This window comes from Bufo gargarizans, chromosome 4 (assembly GCF_014858855.1).
Source record: "Bufo gargarizans isolate SCDJY-AF-19 chromosome 4, ASM1485885v1, whole genome shotgun sequence".
NCBI lineage: Eukaryota > Metazoa > Chordata > Amphibia > Anura > Bufonidae > Bufo > Bufo gargarizans.
The window spans coordinates 533468229-533496070 of NC_058083.1; the positions used below are offsets into that span (position 1 = coordinate 533468229).

At 45.0% G+C, this 27842-nt stretch overlaps 2 protein-coding genes across 8 annotated transcripts in view; one reads left to right on the forward strand and one right to left on the reverse strand.

Moving 5' to 3' along the window:
- LOC122934783 (zinc finger protein OZF-like) overlaps nucleotides 1-16041 on the forward strand; it is a 493591-nt gene extending 477550 nt beyond the window's left edge. For all 7 annotated transcript variants that reach the window (XM_044290483.1, XM_044290486.1, XM_044290485.1 and 4 more), the window contains 5 exons: nucleotides 422-590; nucleotides 674-797; nucleotides 2448-2580; nucleotides 2690-2805; nucleotides 13895-16041. In XM_044290483.1, the coding sequence (XP_044146418.1) occupies nucleotides 531-590; nucleotides 674-797; nucleotides 2448-2580; nucleotides 2690-2805; nucleotides 13895-15075 (1614 nt within the window). In that variant the 5' untranslated portion in view covers nucleotides 422-530 and the 3' untranslated portion in view covers nucleotides 15076-16041. The remainder of the gene's footprint in view (nucleotides 1-421; nucleotides 591-673; nucleotides 798-2447; nucleotides 2581-2689; nucleotides 2806-13894) is intronic.
- The window catches only part of LOC122934762 (gastrula zinc finger protein XlCGF57.1-like), a 956305-nt gene that overhangs the window by 500894 nt on the left and 427569 nt on the right, over nucleotides 1-27842 (reverse strand). The window lies entirely within an intron of this gene.

Below are 27842 nucleotides of genomic sequence, written 5' to 3' on the forward strand. Positions count from 1 at the left end.
CACCGCATTCCCTGATGCATGAGCAGAAGATCCTAGAACTTACCACCAGGATCACTGAGCTGCTGAGCGGAGAGGTGAGCGCTGCTGGGAATGCTGGGACATTATACAATAATGCCAAGGGAGGGTCTGGTAATGACTGTGTCCTTGTGTTGTCAGGTTCCTATAAGGTGTCAGGATGTCGCTGTCTATTTCTCCATGGAGGAGTCGGAGTATTTAGAAGAACACAAGGATCTGTACAAGGACAGACGCTACATGGCTACAAGGATATTAGACCTCACCCTGGAGATCATCTCCTTGATAACTGGAGAGGTGAGAGTTTCACATGACATCACTCTTATCTCTAGTAATAAACCCGGGAAATGACTGGAAAGGTGAAGGATTCTTAGAATCTCTGTAGTGATCGGCGTCTCCCCATACACAGGATTACACAGTAGTGAAGAAGTCGTCTGGTGAGTGTGTGACACCCCGTGTGTCAGGAGGATGTAGCAGGACCCAGAGTCCCCATCACCGAGCCTCCACCGCATTCCCTGATGCATGAGCAGAAGATCCTAGAACTTACCACCAGTATCACTGAGCTACTGAGTGGAGAGGTGAGCGCTGCTGGGAATGCTGGGACATTATACAATAACGCCAAGGGAGGTGTCTGGTAGTGACTGTATCCTTGTGTTGTCAGTTTCCTATAAGGTGTCAGGATGTCGCTGTCTATTTCACCATGGAAGAGTGGAAGTATTTAGAAGAACACAAAGATCTGTACAAGGACGCCATGATGGAGAATCCCCAGTCCCTCACACCACCAGGTAAGAGGAGACCTTCCATGACTGTAGACCATCTATGACAAGGAACCGCTCGCTCCATACAGTATTGGACCAAAGTTTTATGTGAATCGACTTCGGATGTTTCATCCAAAGTCTATTCGCTCATTCGTATTCATGATGCTTGGGAGTAAATAATTCAAGAGCACTTTGCATCCCCGTTACCCCTAATGGTAATATATTACATGTATTTTGTACTAAAACACTCATACTTTCATACTTTCTAGATTTTTTTTTATTTGATCTTGCCTGAGCTGCTGCTCTATTTTGTTAAGAGCAGTTCAGTAGCCACCAGGGCCCAGAGTGAGTGAGGAGGCCATGCCGATTTGCCATCCCAAACGCCCCATTTTGCGCGACCAGTAACTAATATAGCAAATTAATCATCTGCAGCAGCAGCGCTTCACTGAGGCGCTACCTGCTTCAGATAGTAACAGCTGGCCCAGGTCCCGCCCCCGTCAGCGCCACGGTGGAAGGCTGGAACAAGGCGGAAGAGTGCTGAGGAGAGGATTCAGAGTGCCGAGCGGGCACGTGACTGTCTCTCTTTGCATCTGCGCCTCTGGCACAGAAGGAGAAGCTGCAGTAGCTTACACCCGCCAGCCACCGATGTGTCCACACATTGCCCCACGCCCCCATCTGTGAGTGTGTCTGTGTGTGACCTAATGCCCACACCAGTCTTCTCAGTGCCAGCAGCCAGATTCATCAGACCGTGGGCTGGGTCTGTGGGGGCGGCAAGAAGTGGCAAGAAGGAGGGCCTGCTTCCAGCAGTAGCCAGAGTGAGCAGCAGCCAAAGCTCCATAGTAAATTTGAATGAATGTTAATGATGAGGGGCAGGGCAGTGGGCTGTGTGAGTGTGATAGCGGCACTCAATCAGAGCAGAAGTGGCAGAGAGAGTCACTGAGGCCAGCAGCAGCCATTTTAGTCAGATTGCAGCCACTCTGCAGCTTTTGCTCTAATCTGACTGAGATGGCGGCTGCTGGCCTCAGTCTCTCTGCCACTGCTGCTCTGCTTCTTTTTTCACAGGTCCCCATCCCAGCACACCAAGTGTGTTTGACCATCAAAATGGTGGATTATTAATCGCACACCAAGTGTTTGAATATCAAAATGGTGGATTACTATTGATGCTTCTCTTCTCAGGTGCCGAGCCCAGCACACCAAGTTTTTGTACATCAATCTGGTGTATTATTAATCCCTGTATGATACAGGGATTAATAATCCACCATTTTGATGTTCAAACACTCGGTGTGCTGGGCTAGGCATGTGTTTGGAGAAGGATCAATAATCCATCATTTTGATGTTCAAAGTAACACTTGGTGTGCTGGGCTGGGCACTAGGGATGAGCGAACTTCTGTATTCAAGTTCGGTGTACAAGGCTCGGGTTATCTAAGAATTCCATACGTTATGGTACCTGTTAGCCGAATCTATAACGGAATTCTTAGATAACCTGAACCTTATACATCAACTTGAAACCAGAAGTTCGCTCCACACTACTGGGCACCTGTGAGGAGACAGACCGAGCAATGACACAGAGACACTGGACAGCAGCCGCCATTTCAGTCAGGACCGGGCCAAAGCTCCAGAGTGGTTCCTCATATACAGAGATTACTAATCCACCATCATGTTACATTTATTCTGCAGATACACTTATTCCACCATCGTTACCTCCTGTGAAATCCAGCATCTCACAGAAGCCAAAAACACAAGGGCAGGCAGTCCTACAAGACAAGGGCAGGCAGTCCGACAAGACGATCACAAGCCATTCATTTCGACGGTAAGAAGTTGTGTCTATGCAAACTGTTTGGTAGGCATGTCGCCGGTGACAGATTCCCTTTAAGGATTTTAACCTGCAGCTAGAATAATATGTAACATTTATTCCACAGATCTCGTTATCCCCTCCGAAATACGTCTCACAGAAGCCTACAAGACGAGGGCAGGCAGTCCTACAAGACAAGGGCAGTCAGTCCTACAAGACCATCACAAGCCATTCATTTAGAAGGTAAGAAGCTGTGTCTTATACATGTAACCCTCTGCTTTTTCTATACTTAAGCGGTTGTCTCACTTCAGCAAATGGCATTTATCTTGTAGACAAAGTTAATATACGACACTTACTAATGTATTGTGATTGTCCATATTGTCTCTTTTCCTGGCTTGATTGATTTTTTTCCATCACATTATCCACTGCTAGTTTTCATAGGTACAACCACCCTATAATCCAGCAGCGGTGGCCATGCTTGCACACTATAGGAGAAAGGTGCCAGCCTCACTGGAGGCAGAGACCACATTGAGTGCAAATAGGCCAGCAATCTTTCCTATACTGTGCTAGCGTTACCACCACTGATGGATTGCAGGGTGGTCATAACCATGGAAATAAGCAGTGTATAATGTGATGGAAAAATGCATCCAGCCAGAAAAGGAGGCAATATGGACAATCACAATACATTAGTAACATAGTCAGGGCCGTCTTTAGCAAGGGGCAAGGCTATCAGCTACACAGGGGGTGCTGCCATGCCATGCCTGCCGGCACTCCAGGCAGCGTACTGTGAGAGCTGTGATTCTCTAGGACCTTAGATGACATCATCACCATGTGACCGGTAACCTAGCAATATTACTGTAGAAATTTGCCTTAACTGTGGAGCTTTTTTTGTGAAGATTACATCAGAAAAAGGTGACGGGGCTGTTATGCTAATATAATGTAAACTACTGTATAGTGGGGTGCTGTATACTGTGGGGGGCTGTATACTGTGGGTGCTGTATATTGTGGAGTGCTATACTGCTGTACTGTATAGTGTGGGGGGCTGTATCATGTATAGTTTGGGGTGCTGTATATGGTGAGGTGCTATACTGCTCTACTGTATACTGTAAGGTGTTGTATACTGTGGGGTACTGTATAGTGTGGGGTGCTATACTGAATACTGTGTGGTGCTGTATACTATAGGATACTATACTGCATACTGTGGGATGCTGCATACTATAGGGTGCTATACTGCATACTGTGGGGTGCTGGGGTGCACTGTAACACTAGGGTGAGCCGAGCCCTGGTTTCCTTCCTGCAGGGCGGTGCCCACTTCCAGCCTGAGCCCAGCTGCCCAGAGCACTGATCCTGAGCCGAGTTCATTGATAAATAGAGGAAAGGGGGGAAACAGCCCCGGGCCTATGATGCACTTAATCCGCCCCTGAGTGGCAGTGGCATATAGAGGTCTGGAGTGGTTGACTTGAAGTGGGGAAAGAAAGAACTTTTGCCATTCATTTACAGAGTTATGTCTGTTTACTTGGGACCCCTCAAATTTTGAGTCTGGCGGGGAGCAGCCTAATATTCTTGGACTGTGCACATATAAGCTGCCAAACACTGTCAAATTTTCCAAGCTATATATATAAGTTGCTAATAGATTATGTCCCCAAAAAGTAGTAGAAAATCTGGTGAACTGTCCTCCCCAAAATGTCGCTCGGGGAGTAGACCAGAAGGGGATCATCAAAGGTTGACAAATATTTAAATCCCCAACAGCTCAAACAAGGACGGCCTCCAAGAACATGCGGGGAGATGTTATTAAGGGAAATTGCGATCAGCTTGTTGAAGGGGGAGCCCAGGAACCTGGTCAGCCGGGGGTACCCGTTTCTACTAAATCACCAGAAATAAATAACCAAGACGAGCATATTTTGGGCGAAAATCTCGCACATGTTAAGAGATCTAATGAGGTCCTGGAGAATCTTACCTCACAGATTCCCCCACATCTGCGCACATTAACCTATAAAGTGTCAATTAATGCATGCAATATATACATGCATGCATGCGTCTCAACCCTTCCTTTACACCCAGCATGTCGGTTAAGATATTAGTGGGGGATAAAGTACAGAGATGTGCCATTTTGTACCCGATTTATAAACATCTTCCAGGCATAGTTGGTTTAATGGAATCGCACTTGATTAAGGATACCATTTGTTGTGTCCAAAGAAACTGGATGAGTTCCTGTTATCATTCAGTTTATACTAGTTATTCAAGGTTTTTTTTCTGTATTGATACGAAAAAGGGTTGATTTCAAAGTGCATCCTGTCATTTGTGTGCATTCCCCCGCCATATTCTTCGCACATACTGGGACAATTGGTAGTATTTATGGAACAGAGGGAAAAGCGTGCAACCATTATTACTGGTGACTTTAATTGTGTTATGAATATAGAACTGGATAGATTTAGCAGTATGAGGGGGGATGGGGAGTATTGTAGGTACACTTCTGTACTACATCAGAAAACAGGTATAGGTATACTTCTCCATTGGCAAAATTCAATAGAGAAATGGGATTCATTGATATTTGGAGACAGTAGAAATGGGGACACCAAGGTCTTTTCCTGGTAATACCTCCCCGGGCTCAGGCGGGTTACCGTTTGAGGTCTATAGGAGATATCAGGATGTATTATTACCATGCCTGGAGGAGGTTATTTGTGACTCAATCCAGGAGGGGGAATTTCCAAGATCTATGATGGAGGCTATCATTGTGTTAATAGGGGAAAAGGGGAAATATCTGTTGGAGGTCGGTGCATACAGACCAATTTCTCTGCTTAATACGGATATTAAAATCATTGCCAAGGTATTGTCTATTAGACTCAGGAGAGTTATAGAGTCGATTATTCATCCAGATCAATGTGGATTCATCCCAGGGAAGAGCACACAGTATAATATAAGGCGCCTTTTATTATGTATCATGCGGAGACTACAGAGTGGCACAATGACCAAGTCTAGAGGTGGTGGCAGCAGCAGCATCAGGCGGAGACTACAAAGTGGCACAATGAAAGAGTCTGGAGTTGGCATCAGCATCAGGAGGAGGCCACAGAATGGCACAATGACAGAGTCTGGAGGTGGCAGCAGTATGAGGAGGCCACAGAGTGGCAAGGTGATTGTGTGGAGATGGCAGCAACAGCAGCATGATACCACAGAGTGGCAAGGTGACATAGCGTGGAGATGGCATCTTTAGGAGGTCACAGAGTTGCAAACTGACATAGTGCGGAGTTGGCAGCAGCAGCAGCATGATACCACAGAGTGGCAAGGTGACATAGTGTGAAGATGGATGATCCATGCCTGATTCATCTTGACAAAAGTAAGTCTATGCACATTTTGGTTGGGCAGGCGAATTCTTCTTGGGGTAACTATAGCCCCCACCGCACTAAATACCCGCTCTGATGCCACACTACTGGCCGGGCAGGACAGCTTTTCCAGGGAAAATTCTGCAAGTTGCGGCCACAAATCTAGTTTGGCTGCCCAGAAGTCCAACGGATCTTCAATGTGGGGTGGCAGGGTGCTGTCCAAGTATGCCACCACCTGCTGGTTCAGGCCCTGCTCCAGGTCTAGCTGCTGCTGGTGAGTAGTCTCTTCACTATGCGGGTGAAGAAAGCTGCTCATCATCGACTCTAGACTCAGGCTGCTGCTGATGGAGCTGCTACTGTTCCTGCTGCTCCTGCCACCCCACCCCTCCCCAGCAGCCATGGCAGTGGAATGTTTGCGCAGAGGCCCCCCCCCCCCCAGTCAGACCTGCGAGAGGATGAACGATGACGCACCTAGGCAGCGGCCAACTGACCTACTTAGGATGTCTCTGTAGTACTTCAGTTTGTCCTCCCTCTAAGTGGGTGTAAAAAAAGCCCCCATTTTGAACCGGTAGCGGGGGTCCAACAAGGTGGAGAGCTAGAAGTCATCCCTCTGCCGAATGGTTACAATTCTGCTGTCACTACGCAAACAAGTGAGCATGCAGTGGGACATTTGTGCAAGTGACTTGGAGGTATTCCCTGCCTCCATCTCCACTGCATACTGCCACAGTGTGTCTAGGTCCTCTGTCTCGTCGTCTTCATCACCCTCTTGCTCCTCCGGCTGCTCCTCCTCTCCTGTCACCCGAGTAGGAAAAAACACTTATTTTGTTACATATTGCCTATGCTCCAATGTCCTCCTCCTCCTCTTTTCAGTTCAGTCCCCACAGGGCTCACGTTGCCATGAGATCTAGGCACCACGTCTCCAGTCCCCTGACAAGCCAGATTCACCAGCATCTGTTCCAGGACACGAAGCAGTGGAATGACGACGTTCATCCCGTAGTCCTGGCGACTGACAAATAACTTTGCCTCCTCAAAGGGACTGAGCAAACAGCAGGTGTCCTGCTTAAGCTGCCACTGGCTGACATCGAAGTTAGACAGGGGAGTACTTCTATCCGCTTGGATCATCAAAAAATCGTTGTTGGCCTTTCTCTGTTTGTATAGCCGTCCAACATATGAAGGGTGGAATTCCAACTGGTGGAAACGTCACATATCAGCCTATGTTGGGGGATGCCGTTCTGCAGCTGCAGCTCAAGGAGGGTGTGCTTTGCCTTGTATGAGTGGCTGAAGTGCATGCAAAGTTTCCTGGTCATTTTTAGGATGTCTTGCAGATGGGTGGAAGACTTTAGGAATCGCTTGACAACCAGATTGAACACGTGTGCCATGCAGGGCACATAGCTCAGCCTTCCTAGACGCAGCGCCAACACCATGTTCTTTCCGTTGTTGGTCACCATGGTTCCGATTTTCAGTTGTTGCGGAGAAAGCCAGCAGTCTATTTCTTTCTGAAGGACACGGAGCAGTTCCTCCCCTGTGTGACTACGTTCGCCCAGGCAAACCAGGTGCAGAACTACTTGCTACTGCTGTGCCCTGCACATGTGGTATGCTGGAGGGGCACTGTGAATTGTCCCTGTAGTGGAGGATGAGGAGGCAGAGGCAAACATTGTTGCAGGACCAACATCGTGACAACGTAGAGGCGGAAGCGGCAGTCACCTGGCCAAGTTTCTGGTGTGGCTGTGCAGGAATCGCATACACCCAGTGGGCTGTAAAGGATATGTATTGTCCCTGACTGTAGTGACAGCTCCACACATCGGTGCTGCCGTGCACTTTGGCAGACACTGACAGGCTCAAGGACTGGCCCACCTTCTGTTCTACATACGCCTGCAGGGCTGGTACTGCCTTTCGGGAAAATAAATTACGTCTTGGGAATCTCCACCTCTGCTAGGCACAAGCCATCATTTCTCTGAAAGGTGCAGAGTCCACCACTTGGAAAGGGATTGACTGCAGCACCAACAGCTTGGCCAGAACCACTTTCAGCTTCTGCATTGTTGGATGCGTGCATTCATACTGCTGTCTCTTGGCAATTGATTCGGTGATTGATTGCTGACGGAATGACTAACGAAGAGTAAGGAGCAGGAGCATCGGGACCAGCAGACGATGGGACAGACAGATAGCTCCCTTCGGCTGAGGTGGTGTAGCCTTGACTGCCTGCAATGGGTTGCGTACCACTAGGTGATGCAACGGTTGCTGCGGAAGGCTGGACCACCACATCAGAGCCACGGTTGTCCCAGGCCACTTTATGGTGACGCTGCATATATTGACACAGGGCCATGGTGCCAACATTGGCACCCTGGCCATGCTTCACCTTCTGTCCACAGATTCTACATATGGCCATGTTCACCTCCTCCGGCATCTTGACAAAAAACTTCTACACCGCTGAGTAGCTGATTTTCCTCCCAATACTCCGCACTGAGTGACTGCTAGTGCTACTGCTTCCGTGAACCCGTGCACCACTCCTTTCCGGCTAGGTAGGCTGCTGCGTTTGGCTGCCGACCTGCCACTGCTGCCACCCTGCTGACTCCCAGCTGTGCTACCACCTTGCTGGTTCAGCCACTGCCTTACAGGCAAGCTGCCACCCTCTTTTCCCAGTTATGATGAAGCCCCTTCTTCACCCGACTCCCAAGTGTGATCTGCTTCATCATCATCGAGTAGTGTCTGCACGTCACTGATGTCCTCCTCGCCGGTCTCTGAGTCAGGAGCCTGACCGCTCGGAATACCACCTCGAATGCCACTCTCCTCATCACTATGATTTCATATTTTTATGAAATATGAAAAATTTAATTGGCGGACATTTAAACGCCAGTTCTTTTATTGATGAGATCTAAAGTTAATTTGTGCAGCTAATGAAACGGGGTGCAATTAATTATATAAAATATAATTTATTATAAATACATGCAGTAAAAATGGCATACAAATGAATACAAGGATAATATCAAAATTGACCACACGATGGTGCTCCACCGTTTACGCCGGGCTCACTTAATTTACTACACCAAGTATAATACAGTACTACTTTTTCTCTTATCAAATTATTACCGATTAGTGTACTGGTTATCAAAATATTATAATGCAACAACAACAAAAAAACAATAGAAATGAATCTGTGGAAAATCCCTTATGCTCAATCAAAGAATATGGCAGTAAGAGACACCTTATAAATACACCCGTTGGCCTAACTACGGATGATAAAATCCGATCAGAGATTCCACTCTGATGGCAATATTACAGGAATTCTAATGATGTGCACGTTTATTAAAATTTCCCATAAAATTATTGTTTTAACACTATTGACCCACTAATAATGGGGTCTCAACTATATGCCAATTGGAGCGATTTATAATTACTGCAAATGAAATAAATCATACATTACCCCTGGCTTTGGGATAAAGAGCTTTTAGAAGGGACCCAGCTGTCCAAGATTTAGATCTATCCCGTCCTGTGGTACGTTCCTGATGTGTGAAGTGATGCTGATGAATGAATCTGAAGTGTGTCTCAAGTGATCTCCTCTCCAAAAACTCCAAATCTATGCCCATCCCCTCTTGGATTAGGGATTTCCAATTAGATAAGGTGGGTGTGACGTATGGTAATCATGGGGATGATGTCATTTAATTGGCATTCCTTAGAAACTTTCTGCCCACCTACCACTTGACTGGCACTGTTGTATCATATATTCATTTTAAATATTTTTGGAATTAACACATATATATGGTTTTATTACACCACTTAAACTTTGACCTCTCCCAACTTAAATCAATTAGGAGGGATTATTCTTTGACACTTTAGAATCACTTTCCCAGACATCATGGATCCATCTTGACAGTTAACAGACCATCTTATTTATGGTCAGATAAGAGAACCATAATCTTTTAACTTTTCACCTGGTTTGTATACACCTGTCTTAGCTATTGAGTAATGATGTTTGAAATAACATCAGCTCCTCTGAATCAGATTTAGGAAAATACAACTTACGCTCTCTATATCCCCTAGAATATATCCCCCCAGTGAGATACACACAATATAAAGATACATTAATAATGTTTGGTTATAATACATCAATATTGCATAATATACACTCACCTAAAGAATTATTAGGAACACTATACTAATACGGTGTTGGACCCCCTTTTGCCTTCAGAACTGCCTTAATTCTACGTGGCACTGATTCGACCAGGTGCTGATAGCATTCTTTAGAAATGTTGGCCCATATTGATAGAATAGCATCTTGCAGTTGATGGAGATTTGAGGGATGCACATCCAGGGAACAAAGCTCCCGTTCCACCACATCCCAAAGATGCTCTATTGGGTTGAGATCTGGTGACTGTGGGGGCCATTTTAGAACAGTGAACTCATTGTCATGTTCAAGAAACCAATTTGAAATGATTCAAGCTTTGTGACATGGTGCATTATCCTGCTGGAAGTAGCCATCAGAGGATGGGTACATGGTGGTCATGAAGGGATGGACATGGTCAGAAACAATGCTCAGGTAGCCCGTGGCTTTTAAACAATGGCCAATTGGCACTAAGGGGCCTAAAGTGTGCCCAGAAAACATCCCCCCACACCATTACACCATTACCACCAGTGGTAACAAGGCATGATGGATACATGTTCTCATTCTGTTTACGCCAAATTCGGACTCTACCATTTGAATGTCTCAACAGAAATCGAGACTCATCAGACCAGGCAACATTTTTCCAGTCTTCAACAGTGCAATTTTGGTGAGCTTGTGCAAATTGTAGCCCCTTTTTCCTATTTGTAGTGGAGATGAGTGGTACCCGGTGGGGTCTTCTGCTGTCGTAGCCCATCCGCCTCAAGGTTGTGCGTGTTGTGGCCTCACAAATGCTTTGCTGCATACCTCGGTTGTAACGAGTGGTTATTTCAGTCAACGTTGCTCTTCTATCAGCTTGAATCAGTCGGCCCATTCTCCTCTGACCTTTAGCATCAACAAGGCATTTTCGCCCACAGGACTGCCGCATACTGGATGTTTTTCCCTTTTCACACCATTCTTTGTAAACCCTAGAAATGGTTGTGCGTGAAAATCCCAGTAACTGAGCAGATTGTGAAATACTCAGACCGGCCCGTCTGGCACCAACAACCATGCCACGCTCAAAATGGCTTAAATCACCTTTCTTTCCCATTCTGACATTCAGTTTGGAGTTCAGGAGATTGTCTTGACCAGGACCACAACCCTACATGCATTGAAGCAACTGCCATGTGATTGGTTGACTAGATAATCGCATTAATGAGAAATAGAACAGGTGTTCCTAATAATTCTTTAGGTGAGTGTATATGAATCATTAACAAGTCCAAACACTAAATTAATGCACCCAGGAATATATATATATATATATATATATATATATATATATATGAATATATATCTATTCCACACCAGATGTGTTTTATGGACGTCTCTTATCAGATCATGGTTTAGCCATGAAACACCCATTGTTCCTCAGACAGACATGTTTAGAGAAACCAGTGTTTTAATCAATAACCTCTCTTGACCCCGGTAGTTGAGACAGTTTATGTGAGACCCATTACATTCTCTAAGATACCACATCTGTTGGTAATAACTTTTAAAACAATATACATTGTATGCCAGTGACTATCATGACCTTCTCTGGCTTATTCCAACAGAGAGTTTAGCCTCTTAAAGGAAATGTGAATCTCCATTTTGGTTCTAATATTGTCAGACCTTAATGTGCAGATATAAATATGCCCGACAGTGACTACTAATCACACTGTAATACAGTTCCATTTAGTACACCAGTTATATTTATCTTCTGCTCGACTCAAGGATGCATGGGGGGCCTAACTAGGGTTGCCCCAGGGGGGACCACGAGTTCACTGACTTCATGTATCTATGCTGGTCTTGCAGATATGTTCAGATTTTTTGGCAGGATGTATACGGGGCTGTCAAAAATAGGACTGGGGTACAATTGCCTTTAAATACCCAAGTTGCCATATTAGGGGACATAGAGAAAGATCAAGGATCAGCTTATAAGTTTAAACTAATCTCTATGGTTCTCATGTTGGCTAGAGTGATTATAGCACGTGGGTGTCACGGCTGAGGATGGGGAAAACCCTCAACCGTGCAATGTCAAAACGATAAGGGTAGCTGCTAGGCCAGGACGACAGGATCAGGGAGCAGGTCACCTCCTAGCTCGTCCCTAATTCTGACCCTGACTCCTAACCGTATGAGCCAACCCAGATGGTAGGAGGGCTCATACTCCGGAACCTAGGGTCCCTATTAGCCCTCAGGAAATCCCTGGACTAGGAGCCGGGTAAGACAACCTGTTCCTCCTAGACACGAAGGAACAGGAGTCTCACTGGCCAAGGAGCAAGGAGAGGGGAAACATATACAGCATATGGATATGGCAGGTGAGTTAAACCAGTACCACACCTACCTGCCACAGACACGCTGACTGGAACCCGTGCACAAGTACTGATGTCCACACAAACATTAAGGACACAGCACACACACTGCTCACACAGGTATCCAGGACACCCATAGCTGCAAACAACATAGACAGCATAAAAACATCTTCTTAACATCATACATATATTGTTTTTATGACCACAAGGGTGGCCCTCACTGGATAGATGGTATAAGACCAGGAGGATGACTCCAGCATAGAGCATAGCTGGAGTACCCCTCAGCTACAGACATTCAGCAGGAACCAAATAGCCCAAGCAGCCACACCCACACACACATACTAGGAAAGGCGTTAACCCTTCCAACACCAGGCAAGGTAAGTGTCACTTAAAGGGGAATCCACACTAAACTAAATCCCGTGCACACCAAACATAGTAAGTGAACACATACAAACACACGTTGCCAGAAGCAACCGCATGCCTTGACAGCGAGCAGCCTAACAACCAGCTCAGGCTGCTACACTGCCAACAAACATCATGTTGCCAGCGGCAACCACACGTGAGACAAGAAACTAACTGTCCTCACCTGCGGAAGACAACAAGCAGACCGCTGACTACTGCATGCGACACAAAGAGTCACGACCAAACATAGAGTTGTGACAGTAACTGGATGGCTAGAGCTGCTCCTGATAGAAATAACTGGCTCGTTTGATTGTTAAAGTGAATACATATGAAAGGATTAGACATATTTCCCAAAATAAGCTACAGGTATGGTCCAAATTGTGGTCCATATGGTAAAAGGTTGTAGCTATTTTATTGTGATTTATTGTGGGGTTTGTACCTATGAATTTCTCTTTGGCAGCAGCCCTGTGATAGGGTTCACATTGAGAAACTAGATGTTTGATATATTTGATAGGGCTGTCATTTCTTAAAATAATAAATAAAGTAAAAAAAAAAGGTAATGTGTTTTGTAATTTAGCATGTATAAGAGTAGGTCTAGGTAATGTCCAGAAATGACATAGGCCCCATGAAAGTGCAGTAGGTGGTCACACAAGCTTTAGCTAATCCTAGCAGTGGACCCTCTCAGCCACAATCTGATTGGCACTGGTAAAGGTAAGTGAAAACCTGGTGTTCATTCATTAATAATGTTCCCCAAAGTGTGAAAAGTTTGTTAAGCATATGGGTGACATAGAGCATATGTTAGGGCCATACAGTGGGCGTATACTCAGGTGGTGTGTACATGTTCATGCCGAATTTGCTTCCATTCATATCTATCCAAACACTTTGGGGAAGCTTGTGTTGTCTGTTGACATTGGGATGTATTATACTGTATGATCTGGATAGAAACACCTTTAGCTGTCTCTACAAGGGATTACATTCTGGGAACTTTGCAGACTATAAGAACTCCTAAAAACGTTATACAGGTAAAAGCGATTCTCTTGCTAAATTGTACATTATCCTGCATTATTACATTTCCAATTCACTTTGTTTCCTGATCCTGACTTACTATTGTTTTACTAAACCTTAAATGATTAATACAAAATCTTTGCTTTGGGAAAATAAGAAAATGTTGTTTATTTTTCTAGGTGAAGACGGGTTGAGCAGCTCCCATGGATACTTAAATTTATCTTCCTACCATGAAGTAGAAGATAACACCACACAAGCTAATTCAATAACTCCTAATGTACCCTCAGTCTTTCAAAGCGAAGATCTATCCACTGACACCACTGGTCACAAGAAAAGTTTGTGTAATCAATCACTGATTGGCAAAACCAGAACTAAACAGAAATGTGGGAAACATTTAAAACAAAAATCTAATCTTTCTTTGTATAAGAGAAATCCTCACAAATCATTTTCATGCTCTGAATGTGGGAAATCTTTTACCAGGAAATTCATTCTAGTTGGACATCAGAGAACTCACACAGGAGAGAAGCCTTATTCATGTTCAGAATGCGGAAAATCTTTTTCCACAAAATTCATTCTAGTTGCACATCAGAGAAGTCACACAGGAGAGGAGCTGCTTTCATGTTCAGAATGTGGGAAACATTTTAGTCAGAAATTGCACCTTTATAGACATCAGAGAACTCACACTGGGGAGAAGCCATTTCCATGTCCTGAATGTGGGAAGTGTTTTAGTGAGAAATCATATCTTGTGGGCCATCTAAAAATCCACCTAGGGGAGAAGCCATTTTCATGTTCAGAATGTGGGAAATGTTTTAGCCGTCAATCACATATTATTCAGCATCAGAGAACACACACAGGGGAGAAGCCATTTTCATGTTCAGAATGTGGGAAATGTTTTAGCCGTCAATCACATATTATTCATCATCAGAGAACTCACACAGGGGAGAAGCCATTTTCATGTTCAGAATGTGGGAAGAGTTTTAGTACAAAATGGTATCTTGCTAAACATCAGAAAACTCACACAGGTGAGAAGCCATTTATGTGTCCTGAATGTGGGAAGTGTTGCAGGTGGAAATCGCAACTTGTTGCACATCAGCGAGTTCACACAGGGGAGAAGCCATTTTCATGCTCAGAATGCGGTAAATGTTTTCGTCTGAAATCACATCTTGCGGCACATCAGAGAATTCACACAGGGGAGAAGCCGTTTGTGTGTTTTGAATGTTTGAAGTATTTTGGTCAGAAGGCATTGCTTATAAAACATCTAAGAACTCACACAGGAGAGAAGCCATTTTCATGTTCAAAATGTGGGAAGTCTTTTAGTCAGAAATCAAGTCTTTCTAGACATGAGAGAACTCACTCATAGGAGAAACCATTTTAATGTTTAGATTGTAGGAAATGTGCAGCTTCATTGTAGGACCTGCAGCCTTCTGCTTATTAACTTAATGTGGTTTTACGAGACTTTAATACCGATTACCTATTTTCAGGATAGCTCATCAGTACCTGAACAATGGAGATCCAACTGCTGGAATGCCCACTGATGAACTGTTGGAGAAGGCATCAGCGCTCACAGTAGCGCCGCTGCCTTCTTTTTTCTAGGCCAGTGACAACACATTCATTGGTCACATGGCCTCATCCCCATAGAAGTGAATAGGGCTGAGCTTCAATTCCAAGCACAGCCGCTATACTATGTTTGGCACTGTGCTTGGTGAGCTGAGAGAAGTCAATGGTGTTCACAGGAGCTTCTGTGCCTTTTCAAATAGCTGGTCGGTAGGGATCCCGGGTGTTGGACTTCCACGATCAGATACTGATTACCTATTCTGAGGATAGGTTATCCGTATTAAAGTCTTTGAAAAACCCTTTTAACCCCTTGAGGATCAATGTCATGTACTGTACAGACAGATTTACTAAAAACCAGCACTAAATGTTTGTGACATTGTGATCACATTGGCACTACTGCTGTCCCAAGAGTAGGACCACAGGTGTAATTCATGGCCACTATTCTGGCTGCAGCAACATAGATCACTGTTTAACTCCCTGCCTGCTGTTATCAAAGCTGATGGAGGGGAGCAAAGGTCATCCCATTTGATGTCATTTAGACATGATGGAAATTCTGATACAAATTTGCCATCTTACTGGTCAGGAAGAGTACGGAACATGTTTTATTTTTTTGTCATTTTCCTATCTGTATGATTACATAATAGAAGAGAATATATAGGGACATACCTACATAGTAACATAGTAAATAAGGCCGAAAAAAGCCATCCGTCCATCCAGTTCGGCCTGTCATCCTGCAAGATGATCCAGAGGAAGGCAAAACAAAACCCTGTGAGGTAGAAGCCAATTTTCCCCACTTTAGGGGAATAAAGAATTCCTTCCCGACTCCAATCAGGCATCAGAATAACTCCCTGGATCAGCGACCCCTCTCTAGTAGCTATAGCCTGTAATATTATTACGCTCCAGAAATACATCCAGGCCCCTCCTGAATTCCTTTATTGTACTCCCCATCACCACCTCCTCAGGCAGAGAGCTCCATAGTCTCACTGCTCTTACAGTAAATAATCCTCTTCTATGTTTGTGTACAAACCTTCTTTCCTCCAGACGCAGAGGATGTCCCCTCGTCACAGTCACAGTCCTGGGGATAAATAGATGATGGGATAGATCTCTGTACTGACCCCTGATATATTTATACATATTAATTAGATCTCCTCTCAGTCGTCTTTTTTCTAAAGTGAATAACACTAAGGTTGATAATCTTTCAGGGTCCTGTAGTTCCCCATTCCAGTTATTACTTTAGTTGCCCTCCTCTGGACCCTCTCCAGCTCTGCTATGTCTGCCTTGTTCACAGGAGCCCAGAACTGTACACAGTACTCCATGTGTGGTCTGACTAGTGATGTGTAAAGTGGTAGGACTATGTTCTCATCACCGCCATCTATGCATCTGTGAGAGTAATTAGTCAATGTCAACATTATATTCCTATAGTACATATAATATAAATGATTTATGTATACATACAGTTGTGTTCAAAATAATAGCAGTCAGACATCACTACACTGATCAATCACCGTTTTTGGTAGAAATTATATTTCTACATGGCAGATAATTTACTAGCAGGTATAGTAGAGTAATAGAAACCCAACAGACCCAACAGTCATGACATGCATGCTGCTGATTCTGTGTAATTGAATCACTAATTGAAAGGGGCATGTTCAAAATAAGCCGTATGGAGTTTGTTCAATGAGTGAGGCCATTCATTCTTGAAAAACAGGTGGCAATTATTGCCCCTATTTAAAGGGAACCTGTCACCATGATTTTGCGCATAGAGCTGGGGACATGGGCTGCTAGATGGCCGCTAGCACATCTGCAGTACCCAGGTCCCAGAGCTCTCTGCGCTTTTATTGTGTAAAAAAAACGTTTTGATTGATATGCAAATGACCTCATATGTGTCCTGTAGCCGGAGATGAGTCAAGCGGAAAGGAGCCCAGCACCGCCCCGCGTCCTCCGAATCTCCTCCTTGCTGGCTGACGTCACAGAGCTGGATCGCCGAAATCTCGTGATGCGTGAGCTAGCGCAGTGTCGGCATCATGTTCATTCCCTGTATTGGCATCAGCTCAGGGAACGAACTACGCATGCGCTAGCTCGCGCATCGCGAGATTTCGGCGCTCCAGCTTTGTGACGTCAGCCAGCAAGGAGGAGATTCGGAGGACGCGGGGCGGTGCTGGGCTCCTTTCCGCTGGACTCATCTCCGGCTACAGGACTCATATCAGGTAATTTGCATATCAATCAAAAGTTTTTTTAACACCATAAAAGCGCAGAGAGCTATAGGACCTGGGTACTGCAGATGTGCTAGCGGCCATCTAGCAGCCCATGTCCCCAGCCCTATGCGCAAAATCATGGTGACAGGTTCCCTTTAAGGACGGAAGGCAGCAAATGTTGTACATGCTGGTTACAGTGAATTTCTCTCTGAAATTCTGAGGAAAATGGGTCGTTCAAGACATTGGTCAGATGAACAGCGTACTTTGATTAATAAAGTTGATTGGAGAGGGGAAAACATATAAAGAAGTGCAGAAAATGATAGGCTGCTCAGTAAAATGATTGCAAATGCTTTAAAATGGCAGCCAAAACCTGAAAGACGTAGAAGAAAGCGAAAAACTACAATTCGAATGGATAGAAGAATAGCCAAAATGGCAAGGACTCAGCCAACAATCATCTGCAGGAAGATGAAAGAAGGTGTAAAGTTACCTGTGAGTACTGTTACAATTAGAAGACGCCTATGTGAAGCCAAGCTATCTGCAGGAAGCCCCCGCAACGTCCCACTGTTGAAAAAAAAGACATGTGCTGAAGAGGGTACAATTTGCCAAAGAGCACAGTGACGGCCTAAAGAGACATTTTGTGGACTGATGAAAGTAAGATTGGTCTTTTTGGGTCTAGTGACCGGAGACAGTTTGTCAGATGACCCCCAAACAATTCAAGCCACAGTACACTGTGAAGACAGTGAAGCATGGTGGGCAAGCATCATGATATGGGGATGTCTCTCATACTACGGTGTTGGGCCTATTTATCGCATACCAGGGATCATGGATCACTTGAAGAGGTCATGCTGCCTTATGCTAAAGAAAAATGCCCTTGAAATGGGTGTTCCAACAAGACAACGACCCCAAACACACCAGTAAACGTGCAACATCTCGGTTCCAGACCAACAAGACTGACGTTATGGAGCGGCCGGCCCAATCCCCGGATCTTAATCCAATAGAAAACTTGTGGGGTGACATAAAAAATGCAGTTTCTGAGGCAAAACCAAGAAATAGAGAAGAACTGTGGAATGTAGTCCAATCATCCTGGGCTGGAGAACCTGGTCACAGGGGCAGAAGGTGGTGACTCCGAGCAGTGCAGACGTCCAGCAGTTCTCAGAGACAGCGGTTATACAACTAAATATTAGTGAAGGGATTCAAAGGAAAGCAAAATCCTCAAACATTTCTCAGTTTATATAGTGAATGTTTGAGTTTGTAAAGAAGAATACAAACACTGCTATTTTATTGAACAGTCTAATATTCACTTTTCTTAAAAAAATTTAGAGGAACAACACGAACTTGATATATTTTTCTTCATGCTTTGATTTGGAATAGTATGTGTAGTGTTCCCAATGCATTTGTGTGTATGGAAATAAAGGCTAATAGAATAATTTTGAGCTTTATTAACTTTTTTAAACACACTGCTATTATTTTTAACCCCTGCCCAGGGTGCTACAGTCCAGAAGCAATGATCACTGCTATCAATACAGATGGAAGTGCTCATTGCTGGAGCGCAGGGAGCTGCGTGCTGTCCCTCACCACTCAGCTCCCCGCGCTCCTCCCCTTCCTCAGGCCGGCGGCGCTCTGAATGGTGAAGCAGGAAGACTTCTCCCCGCTTCACCATTCAGCCTGCAGACACAGATCGCACTGCCGGCCTGTGTGGGCAGAGTCGGCAGCCTGGAAATCTGTATAAGCTCCGCCCACTCAGTGCTGCAGAGCGCTCTGTGTCTGCAAGGGAGAGAGGACTGTGAGCTTCAGGAACAGGACAAGGTGAGTAGGTACTGTGTGTTTGTTTTTGTTATTTTGTTAACCCAGAGGACGCACAATGAGTATTTCTCCTCTGGAGGGGGCAGAATGGGCATAAAAAATGTGAAGGGGCACAGTGGACATTTCTACTATGGAAGGGGCACAATGGGCATTGCTAATGGGAAGGGGGCACAAAGGGCATTTCTACTATGGAGGGAGCACAATGGGCATTTCTATTATAGAGGGGGGCACAGTGCACAGAGGGCATTACTACTATGAAGGGGCACAGAGTTTATTTTACTGTTAAAGGGGCACAATGGGCATTACTAGCACAGAGGGTATTACTACTAGCGTTGATCGCAATTATTCTAATCGCAATTTTTTTTATTGCGACTATCGACACTTTGAGAATTCGAAGATCTAGAAAATAGTGCTATATCTTCGTAATTGCGAATACTCTAGATTTTTTTTTTCATCAGTACTCATGTGATCCCTCACTGCTTCTTGCTTGTAGGCTAATGAGAAGGCTGCAGTATCTTTGTTTGAGCTTAGCAACATCCCTAGCAACCAATAGGAAAGTTGCCTACCCCTTACTATATAGGAAACTCCCCAGCAACCATTTCTGCTGTTTTTTGCAGTTCGGAGAGAGAGAGAGCAGTGACATTGCTGTGCTCTGTGCTTTGCTGAGTCATTACATTAGATAGCTAGTTGGCTCATATATATATATATATATATATATATATATATATATATATCTATTACAGATAGTTAGTGGGAGATAGTCAGTGTAGGTTAGATAGTGATATAGTGTAGCTGTATTCCACTGCAGGGTGTTAGATAGTGTGATAGGGAATTAGGGATTACTGTGCTGTGATAGGGATTACTGTGCTATGATGGGATTAGTGTGCTTGTCTTTTGTCTTTGAAAAAAAAAAGTTATTTGCTGTCTTTTTCTGTGCTGTGATAGGTATTAGTGTGCTTGTTTTTCGTCTTTAGAAAAAAAATGTAACTTTTCTGTCTGTTTTTCTGAATCCCTATTTTATTAGATTTTCCCCCCATTGTCCCAAACCCAATAAAGTCATGCCAAAGTCCCTCTTTTTTTTTCTTTGTATGTTTTTTGTGCCGGCAGCCATGGTCGTGGTAGGGAAATTGGTTCCAGTGCTGGGCCGCTGACAGAACAAGGCCACTCCTCTACCCATGGAGGGGTGGGCGCAGCTAGCAGGGGGGTCTGCCTCATTCGGGACTTTTTTGGGCGTGGCAGCCCCCCCATCAATCGTGGCTAGCCACATATCGGCAGGGCAAACACCAAACCCTTTAACTAGATCCAAGACGCTAACAGAATCCTTTTAAAGAAGAGGGTATCAGTGGGACATACTTTTGAAGAAAGTAGTCCACATATTCACCTAATCTGCTTGTAAGGGAATTGATCAAGTCTTTAAGGTGAAATAGGGCTGAGTCCTTAAGGGGTTAAGTTTTAATTTAAACTCAACTATTGGATTATTTTTTAAAACCTGGTATGTTTCTCCATCTGACAGCAACCTGAGCATTTCTGCCTCATAATTCTCTACATCCATGACAACCCCCCCCCCCCCCCCCTCCATTATTCGCCGGTTTTAAAACAATCTTGTGGTTTTCATCTTAAATTTTTAGGGCATTTCTCTGTTCCAGTCTCAGGTTCTGCCTCCTTGGTTTGGTGCTTATGGCTTCTATTTCCTTTAACACCCCTCTTCTAAACGCTTCTACACACTCGTTATTTTTATTTTTAGGAAAGAAAAGTGGATTTCTCTTTCAGGTGTGTATGCACAAACCTTCCATTTTCCTCTCTATTCCTCAAAGGGGCTTGATTAGTTAGACAGTATTTCGCAATGTTTAATTTTCGTACGAACTTATGCACATCCAGAAAGGCCTCAAATTTGTTCATCCTCAAAGTGGGCCCTCTTATTTAATTGATTTATTAATGGTATCGAGAATGACATTAATAGCACTTTCTATTTCTCTCTTTGCAGCAGATGACACTAAGCTATGTAGAACTGTACAGTCTATGGAAGATGTCCATATACTACAAGCTGACTTGAACAATTTGAGTGATTGGGCATCAACTTGGCAAATGTGGTTCAATGTGGACAAATGTAAAGTTCTGCATCTTGGTAGTAATAATCTCTGTGCTTCATATGTCCTAGGTGATGTAGCACTGGGAGAGTCCCTTATAGAGAAAGATTTGGGTGTCCTTGCGGATGGTAAATTAAATTACAATATCAATGTCAGGTCAGCTGCTTCTAAGCCACTAGGATATTGTCATGCATTAAATGAGGCATAGACTCGCGGGGCAGGGATGTAATATTACCACTTTACATAGGGTTGGTGCGCCCTCATCTGGACTATGCAGTTCAGTTCTGGGCACCAGTCCTTAGAAAGGACGCACTACAGCTGAAAAAAAGTACAGAAGAGGGCGACTAAAATTATAAGGGGCATGAAGGGTATTAGTTATGAATTAAATTTATTTAGTCTTGAGAAGAGACGTCTAAGGGGGGACATGATTAACCTATAAAAAAATACGGTGAAAAACTTCCATGTAAAATGCGCTCAAAAGACACGGGGGCACTGCCTCCGATTGGAGAGGAAAAAGTTCAGTCTCTGGAAGCGGCAAAGCTTCTTTACTGTTAGAACTGTGAATCTGTGGAATAGACTTCCTCAGGACGTGGTCACAGCAGGAGCAGTGGACAGTTTTAAAAATGGTTTAGATGAATTCTTAAAAGTAAACCACATTAATGCCTAGGAAAACGTTTTGAAATTTGAGACTAAATTCCTCCTGGGATTCGCGTCCCCACCTATCCCTTGGTTGAACTTGATGGACTTGTGTCTTTTTTCAACCGTATTAACTATGTAACTATTGTGCAGAATGTATCCCTGTCGCTGCATCAGACATGGGCAGGGACGATAAATAAGCTTCACAGCCCATTTGGTGTCCCTCCGAGGTGCCTGGGAGGGATCAACAGATGTGGTGGCATCTCCGTTTGTGGTGCAGTCTCGGGGTGTCCAGGAGAGAACTGCTGCTCTCCCTCAAGCCACTGTCTCCACTACTGCTGAGCCCCCCCAGCAAGCGTCCCCGTAGCTACACAAGTGTGGGGCACGTCAGCTGCCAGGCCGTGCTCTAGCTTGTGAGCTTATGGGAATGGAGACACACTGGACCTTATGTCCTGACCACCCTCCAGGCTCAGGTCCACAAGTGGCTGACACCCCAAAGGCTCCAGGCAGGTATGGTTGTCTGGGACAATGGTAGCAACCCCCTCATCGCCCTCCACAGTCTCACACAGGTGCCGTGCATGGCACATGTCCTCAACCATGTTGTACAGAAGCACATACCCAAGGTTGAGCGACATCGTGAAAAGGGTACGAAGGATTGCCAGCCACTTCCGATGCTCCCCAACCGCCACCGTGTCCCTGTCCAAACTGTAGCAGGACAACAGCCTGCCACCTCACAGGCTGATGTTGGACAGTGTGAAACAGTTGAACTCCATCCTCCACATGCTTGAGAGATTGTGGGAGCAGCGATAGGCAGTGAAGGAGTGCCTGCTGTACCTAGGCACTTCAGGACCATCACACCCACTCCCCTACATCACCAATGCGGAGTGGGGGGCACATACACCAGTTCTGCTACGTGTTTGCTTCCTTCAAGCAGGTGACCAAGCTGGTAAGTGAGGAGTACGTCGGCCTCAATTATGTGCTCCCCATCGTGTTCCCGCTGGACAGGACACTAGAACGCCTGCTCGATGCTGGGGAGAGTGCCTTGGTGGAGCAAGAAGATGCAACACTGCTCCACCAAGCCCAGGAGGAGGAAGAAGAATTTTTTGAGGGAGGAGGTTGTGGAGTCCAGGAGTCTGGGCCTGGTGAGAAGGGAGAGCCGATGTCGGGGGCACTGTTAGTCCGGGGGTGGGGCGACTCCCAGAGGTAGCAGGAGGACCAAGACATCATGGTCACGGACAGTCAAGAATAGCCACAGCGGGCTGTCCCCTTCCCCATGGCTGCTCACATGCTGCGCTGCCTCCGGAGGGACCCCCGGATCAGGCAAATGAAGGAGAGGGATGATTTTTGGGTGGTCACCCTTTTAGACCCTCACTGCAAGGGGAAACTGGAGCAGTTCCTCCTAGCCAGCCGGCAGGAAGCTCTTATGCAACATCTGTGGGCCAGTCTGCTCCGCCGGCTGGAGGAGGCCAACCCTCTGCCTCATGCACATCTCGCACAGCAGGTGGCTGGCCCCAGCAGCTCCAGCCGAGCAGGAGATCTTATGGGTGAGATGAGGCAGTTCTACCAGCTTGCGCGACCCGGTAGCGGCAGCAGTCACCACCAGCAGCTGGCCCTGCTTGGTGGCTGACTACATTGGGTCCGTCAGTGCTTCCGACAGCATGAGCACCGACGACCCCATGGAGTACTGGGTTGCCTGGATGGACACCTGCCGTGAGCTCGCTCAGTATGCGCTGGAGGTACTGTCTTGCCCCTCCTCCAGCGTACTATCTGAGCTGACATTCAGCGCGGCAGGTGGGGTGGTCACCGACAAGCGGACCCGTCTATCCACAGACTCCTTGGATAGACTGACCTGGATCAGCGGTTACTTCTTGGCCCCCGCCGTCGGTTCAGGGCGCTGAAGGGTCCCTTGTCAATCTCTCTCCTTGGCTCTCCCTCCAAAACTTTTTTTATTTTTTTTTTTTAGATAAATTCATCGATAAATATATACATCTATTTCTCTCTCGACTGTATTTATCTATTTATTTATTTCTCGATGAATGTATCTATCTATTTTTCTCTCGATTAATTTATCTATCGATGTAATTAACATATTATTGAAATATATATACTTTTTTTTTAAAATAATTTATTGTGGAAAAATTTAGATAAGTGATCAATTTAAAACGTAACTTTTAATAATCTAATTCATAGCAAATTGGCCCCAAAATAAATAGATAACAACGTAGAAGATACAATAAGAAAGAAGCAATGCGGAAGGTCACCCCACAAATGGTTGCGGCAATCGGTGACCAGAACACACTTTGATAACCAGAGGTGCTCGGCGGCACCAAAAAAGTAACCAGGGGGTCCTACTGATGAGATGCTCCTTGGTACAGCGAATGCCTCACTGGTGTCAGATAATGGACGTACATAGTTGCTGGAGGCAGTTGCCAAACACAGGGTTTAGGGATACTAGGCTAGCTAGCCCTAGTGATGCCCTAGGGGACCTACACTGGCCTAGATGATCTGATCACGGATCCCCACGACCAGGCACAATCAGGAACCTAACCCTGGAATTAGTGCGCCCTATGAAGCCCTCTCCTGCCTAGTTCCTACACGCATGTTTCACTACAGGGATGAGTGTAAAGCTCATCAGGGGAAACAAGAGAGCTTGGGCTATTAAGCTGTGTCGTTTATACTGGCACTAGTGTCAGTCGTGTCCCCTAGACAGAAAAGAAGTATGTCCACGATCCTGATATGGATTCGGGTGGACAGACTAGCAGTAGAAAAGGAAGAGGACCCCTGATACTGGACCCCTCTCCTCCTTTCAAAGTACTGGCGCATGGACTGATGTAGCCTGAGGCAGCGGCAAATACCACCACCTTTTGAAACGCCAGCCGCAGAATGAGGCTTGGCTTGGACACTCCCACTTCACCTGATAGTGCGGGTCACGTCCGCGCATGCGCGGGGATGTATATCGCATTGCAAGAAGGGAAGGTTGCTGGGCGGATGCTCTTGAGTTTGATAACGTTACTGCGTCCAATCTCGTCCATTCTCGCGAGATGACGTGACAGTTGCCAGGCAATGGGGACGATACCCCTGGACCTGTGATGATGCGCAGCTACTGATGTGCAGCTGCGCTTTAGTAATGTGAAAGGCATTTTTGGCATAAAAGATAATCAAAGTAGAATGAATATTCTGGCCATCCAGAGACACCTGTTCGAGGGGAGAGGGATGGAAAAGGTGGAACATAACACTTGGTAGCTAATTCCAAACCTGGACATGTAGAGGGGAAAGGGGATAAAATTAGAAAACTAGTATAATTTGATGTAACTATTAGTAAGATAATAGAAATACAGGTACACAAACAGGCAGGAAATTATAGTGTGTTCTTTCTTGTTGTATCTTCTACGTTGTTATCTATTTATTTTGGGGCCAATTTTCTATGAATTAGATTATTAAAAGTTTCAAATAGATCACTTATCTCAATTTTCTATATGACTCAGGTGGTCTAGAACTATCATCTATATTGATATATATAATTTATTGTGGGCTTTACAATCTTAAAAATCCTTGAAATATTGTATTTTGTATGCATGGGAGCACATTCCTGCTGCAAACAAAGAACCTGATACTGTCTGTTCCTGCTGAGTTTGGCCAAGCTATGTGTAGGCCTTATACTTCACCATTGCCATTTACCTGCTGCTGCTGCTTCTGTCCTAATCCTGCTGAGTTTGGCCGAGCCATGTGTAGGCCTTATACTCCACCATTACCTTTACCTGCTGCTGCTGTGTGTCCTGATACTGCTAAGTTCGCCCCTGGACTAAAGGGGCCTTACTGCAACCTTATTGGTTAAAATGACACAAAAACATAACAATATTAAGAAACGGAAGCATATATTTGCCCTCCTGGGATGAAGACCTCCTTCTCCTCATCAGAAGCTGGGGGAATCCGGCTGCTGGAAGGGTCTGGCCTCTTCCACCACTTCACCCACATCAGGTGGGGGTGGCACATCCTGCTTCTGGGAGTGTCCAGCCTGCTCTCCCTCCTCCTCTGTGGATACCCGAGAAGTGAAGTAGTAATTAGAAGGAATTTCTTGTTAAAAAATTTAGCTTAGGAGTGATGTATACACTCCTAAGATTGATTTTTCTATAAGAAATTCCTTCTAATTACTACTTCACTTCTCTGGCAACTTGTGTTTGAAAAAGGTCAGAATTGACCGAAACGTCACTTTATTGTGAACTTGCCTTATAAATAAAGATTGAATTCTGCATACATTCGGAGTGCTATTGTTTATACCTACTATTTGTATAGGGCTGGGAAGCCATTACGATTAGCACGCAAGACAGAATAGACCAAAGTGCCACGCCACTACTATACAACACCTATGCGGATACCACCATCACCTCCAAATCCTCAGTCGGAGGTCTGCGGTGGATGGAGGGAATGGGAACACCTGTAATCACACAATGTTTAGAATTTAGACAAACAACTCAAAACAAATGCAAATAAAGTGGGGGATGTATCTAATGTAATGATGGAGGGAGCCTTTTACTGGAATACAGAACGATTGCAGTTTATGTGTATATATAAATATATATATATATATACAGACCAAAAGTTTGGACACACCTTCTCATTCAAAGAGTTTTCTTTATTTTCATGACTATGAAAATTGTAGATTCACACTGAAGGCATCAAAACTATGAATTATGTGAAATATTATACATAACAAAAAAGTGTGAAACAACTGAAAATATGTCATATACTAGGTTCTTCAAAGTAGCCACCTTTTACTTTGATTACTGCTTTGCACACTCTTGGCATTCTCTTGATGAGCTTCAAGAGGTAGTCACCTGAAATGGTTTTCACTTCACAGGTGTGCCCTGTCAGGTTTAATAAGTGGGATTTCTTGCCTTATAAATGGGGTTGGGACCATCAGTTGCGTTGTGGAGAAGTCAGGTGGATACACAGCTGATAGTCCTACTGAATAGACCGTTAATGCAAATTCTATGGCAAGAAAAAAGCAGCTAAGTAAAGAAAAACGAGTGTCCATCATTACTTTAAGAAATGAAGGTCAGTCAGTCCGAAAAATTGGGAAAACTTTGATAGTGTCCCCAAGTGCAGTCACAAAAACCCTCAAGCGCTACAAAGAAACTGGCTCACATGCGGACCGCCCCAGGAAAGGAAGACCAAGAGTCACCTCTGCTGCGGAGGATAAATTCATCCGAGTCACCAGCCTCAATAATCGCAGGTTAACAGCAGCTCAGATTAGAGACCAGGTCAATGCCACACAGAGTTCTAGCAGCAGACACATCTCTAGAACAACTGTTAAGAGGAGACTGTGTGAATCAGGCCTTCGTGGTAGAATATAATCTACGAAACCACTGCTAAGGACAGGCAACAAGCAGAAGAGACTTATTTGGGCTAAAGAACACAAGGAATGGACATTAGACCAGTGGAAATCTGTGCTTTGGTCTGATGAGTCAAAATTTAAAATCTTTAGTTCCAACCACCGTCTTTGTGCGACGTAGAAAAGGTGAACGGGTGGACTCTACATGCCTGGTTCCCACCGTGAAGCATGGAGGAGGAGGTGTGATGGTGTGGGGGTGCTTTGCTAGTGACACTGTTGGGGATTTATTCAAAATTGAAGGCATACTCAACCAGCATGGCTACCACAGCATCTTGCAGCGGCATGCTATTCCATCCGGTTTGCGTTTAGTTGGACCATCATTTATTTTTCAACAGGACAATGACCCCAAACACACCTCCAGGCTGTGTAAGGGCTATTTGAACATGAAGGAGAGTGATGGGGTGCTGCGCCAGATGACCTGGCCTCCACAGTCACTGGACCTGAACCCAATCAAGATGGT